This window comes from Miscanthus floridulus, chromosome 7 (genome assembly GCF_019320115.1).
Source record: "Miscanthus floridulus cultivar M001 chromosome 7, ASM1932011v1, whole genome shotgun sequence".
In the NCBI taxonomy this organism is placed as follows: domain Eukaryota; kingdom Viridiplantae; phylum Streptophyta; class Magnoliopsida; order Poales; family Poaceae; genus Miscanthus; species Miscanthus floridulus.
The window spans coordinates 44,805,098-44,813,405 of record NC_089586.1 but is presented as its reverse complement, the minus strand read 5'-3'; the positions used below and the strand labels follow the sequence as shown (position 1 = coordinate 44,813,405).

Here is an 8,308-nt window from a genome sequence, read left to right as displayed (position 1 = left end):
ATCTCCTAGGAAAGACATGTTAGTCAAGAGCACCTCGACAACTAAGTGTGGTGAAGTGTGAGAAGGATTTTTTTTTAAAGGAAGGATTTTCTTAATTTACAATTGTTACACCAAGTTGATACAATCCCGACCTTTGTATAAAAGCACAGAGTCTAAACAAAACAAAGAGAGATGAGTTAGGAATCAAAAGAGAAGGAGCAGGAAGAGATGGTGGACTCCGGTGGGTATCTGTCGTCATAGCGTTCAGAGGAACACAGGCACAGGAGACGGTGGGCAGAAATGGATGGGCCAGATGGAAGAGGCGCAACGGGCCAAGGAAGTGAAAACAGCCCATGGTGTATACGTTACGGTTTTCCATTACAGATTTTTAAACTTGGACCTGTGAGACCTATGTTCGAATGTGTTTAAAAAAAATTCTAACAAACTCACCAAACACGACCTTAGGACATGCATATAGGGTATCTGTTTACCTTATAAATGTTTGGGCAGGCCTATTTTCACAAAATATTAAGTACGATGCTATGAATAAACAGCCTGTTCGGCTGGGGCTGAAACGATCGTATACGATCATGTATTATTACTGCTGGCTGATTTGGTGTGAGAGAAAAATATTGTTCTAGATGAAAATTTACGATCGTTTACGACTGTGGGGGATATACCCCGGGTACCACAAGATGGTACATGGGCCGCACCATCCGAGGTGGCCCGGCCCGTAAGATCAAGGCGTGCATAGCAAGATTATAAGTTATACTAGATATTGTAATAGTACCAAATTGGATACTTTACTTGTAACCTTGTCTCTTCGGAGTATATAAGGAGAGACAAGGGTCCCCTAGAGGACAAGTTAATCTGTATACATCTCAATACAATACACAAAAGACACAGGACGTAGGGTATTACGTCGATCAGACGACCCGAACCTGTCTAAATCGCTGTCTCTACGCCTTGTGTCATCATCTGGTTCCTGATTACGCGCACCGTCTACCGATAATCTACCACCACGGGCACCCCCCTCGGTGGACTGCCGACCATATTTCGTCGACAGTGGCGTGCCAGGTAGAGGGTGTGCGCGCTGATCTGTGGCGAACCAGATGGACCTCAAAATCATCAACATAGTCCGCGAGAATTCGTCAGATCGCGGCAACAACCATCGACGTCCTGCGAGCGTCGTCCCACAATGATATCCGACGGCGGCGCTCTTCCTGTCGTGGGACTGTGGTGTCTCCAGGTAACTTGTCGCGGGATCAACAGGTGGCCTCGACGATCAGCATCGCGACGAAGAGTGGCGCCTGCACTTCAACAAATCTAGCGACGGAACCGCTGCCACGTGATAGGCCTTGATCCGACATCGCGGGCGGTGCTGGTCATTACGTGCATCATCACCAGAAGGATCAGAGGCCACATCGATCAGAGGCCACATCAACGATCGAACCATGCCCATGCAACCAAGGAAGCATATACGTGGTATACAGGGCCATGCATCAATGGAGTGCGTATACATGTATATGTCACCGTTTTCTTACATAGCATCTGATACTTTCGTACAAGACCATGCATGCAAGCCAATTTGCATGTATGCATGCACCATACAGGCAAGACGATTAATCAACCAGCTAGCAATCAAGAGCACATGCGCATCTACAAGATCCAACCGGCTATGGAATCAATCTGCTACGACGGCAACTCGGCAACTTCCGTTGCGGACTGACGTCTCGATCCGGTCGTCGTTCCGAGAAACTCCTGGTGACGGAATCCATCCACAAACGGCGGTAAAAACTGTGGAAGATCTAAAGCACAACTTCATTGAGGTCGACTTCATGGGTACGTGAGGCACGTACGGCGCCATGCAGCGGCTTGCCTGCCTCTGCACGGGCACTGCCGCATCAGTCTACCTTCAGCAGGCAAGCAAGCTATTGAGCAATCCAAATCCAAGATGTACACGTCCCAGGGTGCGTGCGTTTCCATCTGTTAACAAGAAAGCAGCGAAGAGTCCATATACAAGCGACGCTCTATATACCTCTACGACAGCACCACACGGATTGACATCGCCAAGATCCAAACCACATCCGACTCCAACTCAGACACGACGGGGGCTTTGGCTTCTGCAATGATTGCCTCTGCTCCGACGTCTACACGACATGACCCAATCCGACATGCAAGTATCAGGAGTTGTATGTATTCATACATGAACGCTTGCATGTACGTGCATCTACAGCACCATGCATACGAAGACCATGGATCATACAAGCAAGCCGTCTTTATCCAAGTCTCTCCACCAGTGGACGTCGAGGCCATGCGTTTCGCCCCAGGAACACAGTTCTACTTCGACGCTTTTTGACTTCGACACCAACGGGATCGACGCCGACAACTTCAACCCGTGCTCTGGACTTCGTCAAGCTACGCCACGACTCCGCACGTTGCTGAACTCCGACCACTGAACTGATCGAGCAGCCACGTCGACCATAGATCACGTCGACCACGTCCTGAGCGGCTCCGCCGAGCTCCGACCACCTCGACCACCAGACCACATCCAGAGCAGCTCCGCCGAGCTCCGACCACGGACCACGTCGACCACGTCCCGAGCGGCTCCGCTGAGTTCCGACCACGTCGACCACCAGACCACGCCGCAATGATGATCGCCACGAAGAACGGCGCTATGACAACCGCGACCACCGTCACAACAGGCCGAAAAGCTCGAGGACCGGACAACTTCATCGCCACCGACCAGATTTCTATCCAAAGATAAGTACACTTCTAATATTTAATACAATTTTCATTACGACGTTTCTCCACAACGTCCTTGTCATGGTTATTCTTCAAATAACGTTTGTCCATGTATACTATCTTAAATATAACATACAACTATACTTAATGCAAATCCTCGACCAGTCATGTTGATGCTCGATGCCTCCAGAGACGGTCCTGTTTCCGGCTCCTCCCTACACGTGCACGAGCGTCTGCCCTCTGCGTTATGGGTGGTCGGCAGCGGCTCCTTAGCTACGCTTTGTTCTTCCTACACGTGCACGGGCTCCGCGCCCCGTGTTATGGTTAACGGGCTAGCTAGGGCTGGAGACTCAGCTACATACTAACTAGTCGGGCAATTTATATTAAGTATAAACACAAACTTCACATTAACACTGATGTTTACAAAGCACCAACTGCTTTATCACATCATGCTCATTTGCAAATGACTGCTGAGCGTCATACGCTATTTCTTCACCGCTGATTTTTCTCCATAATTTATTATTTTATACATCATGTACTACCATTCTACATATTTATATTGCAGGAATTTCGAGCTATGCTCGGGGACTTCGTCGCTCGCTTCTCGACCTACGCTCGGGGACTGCCTCGATCACTCTCCGACCACGGCTCGGGGACTTCGTCGCTCGCTCCTCGACCTACGCTCAGGGACTGCCTCGATCACTCTCCGACCACGGCTCGGGGACTTCGTCGCTCGCTCCTCGACCTTCGCTCGGGGACTGTCTCGATCACTCTCCGACCACAGCTCGGGGACTCCGTCGCTCACTCCTCGACCTGTGCTCGGGGACTGCTTCGATCACTCTCCGACCACGGCTCGGGGACTTTGCGTCTCGACTACATGTGACTGGCAACTCGCATATAGTTGGGATATTTTTTCTCACTTAGACCTTGCTACAAGGCTCATACCTCGCCTTTCAGCAAGCTCGGGGACTACATCGGTGCGATGCACCTGCCGGTGCATCTCGTATCGCCTGTACGACGATTGGGTTCTCAACTTAACTGGGAATTCTTTTTAGACCCTGGCACCACGTGCCTACGTTACCTACTACCAGGCTCGGGGACTAAGTGGGCGCACTTCACCTTGCGGTGAATGTGTTTGTTTTTCGACCCCTACGCCTCTGATGATCAAGGACGCTACGCTTCAAGACGCACTTACATTTCTTTTCAGAAATACAAGTGGGCACACTTCCCAGGACGGAAATCTTTTTCTTTCTTCTTAAGAGCACCTTACATTCTTCGGACAACCTACTTCTCCGGCGACAACGGTGGTCGAAGATGTCAAGAACTCAAGCCTCACTGTTCAGATAAGGTTAAAATGGCGTGTCGCATCAGAATACATGGCGCTTGGGGACTAGCTATGGGGGATATACCCTCGGGTACCACAAGATGGTACATGGGCCGCACCATCTGAGATGGCCCGGCCCGTAAGATCAAGGCGTGCATAGTAAGATTATAAGTTGTACTAGATATTGTAATAGTACCAAATCGGATACTTTACTTGTAACCTTGTCTCTTCGGAGTATATAAGGAGAGACAAAGGTCTCCTAGAGGACAAGTTAATCTGTATGCATCTCAATACAATACACCAAAGACACAGGACGTAGGGTATTACGTCGATCAGACGGCCCGAACCTGTCTAAATCGCTGTCTCTGCGCCTTTTGTCACCATCTGATTCCTGATTACACGCACCGTCTACCGATAATCTACCACCACGGGCACCCCCCTCGGTGGACTGCCGACCATATTTCGTCGACAACGACCAAGCGAACAAGCTGAAAATAATATACCCTGATTATTTAATACAAATTTGTCCCAAAATATTCAGTTTTTTTATAGATATTATAAGGGTTTAAAAATATAACCCCTAGGCTTGCACTAGTGGTAACTATTTTTTCTTAGAAACTACTACTGTTTTGAGATGTTTCCCAGTAGAATAGGGCCCTACAAGTTCTAGTCTTAGTTCCATGGTCTGTTTAAACAAAATGGTCTATTTTATAAACATTTGTTCCCTATGCATGGTTTGTTTTGGTAGGATAAATTCCAACGCATCACAGAAGTCATACAGCCTGTTCGCTTGTTGGTTTCAGCCACGATACAGTGTTTTCCTTTCACAACAAACCAACACCAGCCGGGCTTATCAATTCAGAAACCAACCAGCGAACAGGCTTCGTCTATTTTGACAAGTGGTACTAGTACACCTCCATCTAGTGAACCCAAGGGTAATTGGAGTGGTGAAGCGAAGGAGCAGACATGAGGGAACTCGTGAACCTAGACTCCACCAACCGACTGCCGTGCCATAGGTGGCCGTCAAGACTCGTGAGTTTTCCTAGCTGGGGTAGTGGATTTCTTCACGTGGCGTGTAGGAAATGTGCCATTCCAGCACTTTGAAGTCGAGTCGCTTCTATCTTCCAGAAGGGTGCCATGATGCCCTTTTATGCTTTGCAGGCGAAGTGGCTACATAAAATGGATGGTCCACTTTTCAGACGCTGGAGAAAAAGTGCACCAACAATGAGAAAAGCAAAGGATCACTCCGTGTAGCAAAGCGTTGACAAATTGACAGACAAATGAACAACTTTACACATACTGTTCCAAACAGGGATTAATTCCGTTGTCTTACTACATGATCAGCAAAAAGAAAAGAAACACTATTAATACCTCTGTAACAAATAAAATAACCTGAACTCCACACAGACAGGAACTGAACTCAACCGAACTAAGCCTAACTTCTGACTTGGCCAAAGAAAGAAAAACAGCAGGTTACCTGAACTTTCAAACAAAATAGTACGTAATTCACAAAATGGAGAAAATCGTTGCTCTGTATGGCACAAGAAAACTAGATTTCCGTACCAACATAGAATCCTAATACAAGCACCTGATTATGGATCATAAGTACGACAGCAACTGCATCTCCTAATAAAGCTCTCCCATTTACATATATCTAGACATCTAGTTTAGTTAACAGATGCAGGATATGAAGCAGCCAACTTAAAGGTGGGAATCAACTCGGTAAGCAACAAAGCATAACTACTTTTGTTTTCAACCAGAAGCCATAGAAGTCTTAATTCACAGTTCAAAACTTGAATAATCACATCAGCAAATGCATCAGGAGCAAGGATCTGGATGTCATAAAAAACCATATGCAGCATGTAACGACCAACACCAAGTGCAGCTTGAAAGTAAGCAGTCTTCTACTTGCCTCAATATTCTTTTAGGCTAGCCTGTTCTATTCTGAAATCAGACACATGCTACTTTCATAATCTGCCCACATCCTCAGTGCAATACCATCTCTCAAAGCATTACCCATGTCACATTCACTGTTGAAAGCTGAAACATCGTAACCATATGTATCATCACCACTAGGAAGATTCACTCTTTTATGGGAAGCAAATGGGATTGTTTGCTCACATAACAACTCTTCATTACCTCCTTGTCTCTGAATTATGTTATGTAGAACAACTGCTGCTGAAGGAATTTTCAGTTGAGTGTCTTTTCGGTATGATGTTGCGACATTTAGAATTGGAAATCGCATCTTCAGTAGGCCTACAGCACGCTTAATATGTCTGTGCAGCTGTGCATGACGAAGATTGAAAAGCTCTCTGTAGTCCATTGGTTGGAAATTGCTCTCATCTTGCTCTTCAGTATGGTAAGGGACTTCATTATAAGGAGCAAGAAAAGATGGCATGTTCGCATAACCCCCGTCAACCAGGTAGTACTTTCCTCTTGGGACTTCAAATCCAGATTCTATAGCAGAGTATAAGACTGCTGCATCAGATGCAGACCCTTCTCGGCTACAAGAAACATAGACGAAATTCAAATCAAAATCACAAGCAAGCATCACGTTTTGGGAAAGGGATTCTTGTCTATTTCGGTATGGAGCTGCTTCGCTGTCTGATATTGTCATAGGGACATGAATTCCATCAATTGCTCCAATACAGTTCTGCAAGGGAAAATAAACCCTCAAGGTAACAGAAAAGGGCAGAAAATCCTAATGTATATGACCAAAAGTTACACTGACCTCAAAGTAAGGCCCATAACGTGTATCAGATGATATTTTCCGGTGGGCTTGAATTAAAGGTGGCTTCACGAATTCAGCAGTCATTGGTGTGACTGCATCAAAGCATACTTTGATATGTCTATGAATAGTTTCTGTACTGTACTTGAATCTGTCATTTAGTTTCTGAAAACTAGCATTTCGAGATAGCATGTAAATAAACATGCCAATTTTCTCTTCCACAGAAACACCTCTGGTATTTCTCAAAAGATCATTTGACCTCAGATAGCGCGAAAGTTCTAGGAGAATATGTGGCTCCACACGAAGTTTATCATAGCCTTGGCCTCGGTCATCTTCGAGCACTTTACAAATCCATTCTGCGTCATTAAACTTTGATACTTGACTTGGAGTTTCAATTACAGTACCATCACTAACCATCGATCTTTGATCCAGAGTTCCAATTCCAGTAGATGCTAGATATAGTGCTGGTAAGATGAATAGCATCAAGTCATCATCTTCTTCTTCGTCCTCCTCAAACTCACTAGAGTCTTCTGGATCCATCTTCTCTAAATGTAGTAGCAACGAAGAAAAACCAAATTTAAATGAAGGATTGCAGGCAAAATATGCATGTTAAAAGAACAAGTGCAGTTTTGAAAAGGAAAATTAGGCTGAAATTGAGAAGAATCAGTGTTACTAGAATGCTATCAGGGATTTCCATCATTGCTAAAGTAAGCACAGGTGTTAGAATTGCACATCGGTAAAATACCGCTTTTACAAGTAATTTTCACGCGAAAAATAGTTAAAACCTCATATCTGACATGCACAATTTATGATACAGGGCACAAATTGGGTTCCTATGTTCTCTCTCCGTTCCTGCCTTATTAGACATGGTTTGCACAACCCAAACCTCTTGTAAGATATGTGAACATAGGGGCATACGGCAAGGTACAGGGAGAAATAAGGACAAGGGTGCATTTCAGGGTTTCGAATAAAAGGTAAAATGCCAAATAATCCTTCGTAATAGCTATTTCATAGTTCGAGGCAAAAAACTGTGCATTCCTTTTTTTTCCTGCCAATAAGTTAGTGCAGTCCTTAGCACAATGGCAAAAAGCATTAGCAACAACAATCTGCCATCTAACGGACATCGGACGATACAGCGGAATGGATGAGATGAAAACTAGCAATACGGTGAGTAGCAATGAATACACAGCAAAAAACTAAAGCGAATCGAGCAATAGTTTCAAACATCCCCAACCGGAAGCAGGAGGGGAGGATTTGGTGGTTGGGAACTTGGGATCGTGGAGGCGTGGTGAGCTACCTGAGATGGCTGACCGAAGCCGCCTTTTCCGGGAGGAAGCGAAGGTGATGAAGTTGGGACTTCCCAGCGAGCCTTCGCCGAAGGAGAGGGATCGACACGGCCGACGGGGAAGGCAGAAGCCTACACGCCGGCGACGAGCTGACGACGGATGGCACGCGGCGCAAACCTTTGCGGCTTGCAACCAAGACAAGATGAGGATGAATGAAGCAGCAGTGGCTACAGAAAACCCAATAAG

At 46.0% G+C, this 8,308-nt stretch overlaps 1 protein-coding gene across 4 annotated transcripts; it reads right to left on the bottom strand.

The window, feature by feature from the left end:
• Positions 1-4,926: 4,926 nt before the first annotated feature.
• LOC136463135 (uncharacterized) lies at positions 4,927-8,270 on the bottom strand. Of its 4 annotated transcripts, none has more exons than XM_066462166.1 (4): positions 8,074-8,270; positions 6,780-7,321; positions 6,188-6,701; positions 4,927-5,218 (listed from the first exon to the last, which is right to left on the bottom strand). In XM_066462166.1, the coding sequence occupies exons 2-4, from the start codon at positions 7,314-7,316 to the stop codon at positions 5,166-5,168; spliced, it is 1,104 nt and encodes a 367-aa protein (XP_066318263.1). In that variant the 5' UTR covers positions 7,317-7,321; positions 8,074-8,270; the 3' UTR covers positions 4,927-5,165. The 4 variants fall into 4 exon arrangements, with proteins under 4 accessions (XP_066318263.1, XP_066318262.1, XP_066318260.1 ...); XM_066462165.1 differs by lacking the exon at positions 4,927-5,218 and adding an exon at positions 5,827-6,088 and having other exon boundaries at positions 8,074-8,269; XM_066462163.1 differs by lacking the exon at positions 4,927-5,218 and having other exon boundaries at positions 5,827-6,701; positions 8,074-8,265.
• Between the last annotated feature and the right edge of the window lie 38 nt (positions 8,271-8,308).

Bases quoted from the DNA above. Each gene is read 5' to 3' on its own strand.
- LOC136463135 (XM_066462163.1), bottom strand. From the start codon at position 7,316: ATGGATCCAGAAGACTCTAGTGAGTTTGAGGAGGACGAAGAAGAAGAT. The intron at 6,702-6,779 runs GTCAGTGTAACT...TTTCCCTTGCAG, and splicing joins GTTATGGGCCTTACTTTGAG to AACTGTATTGGAGCAATTGA.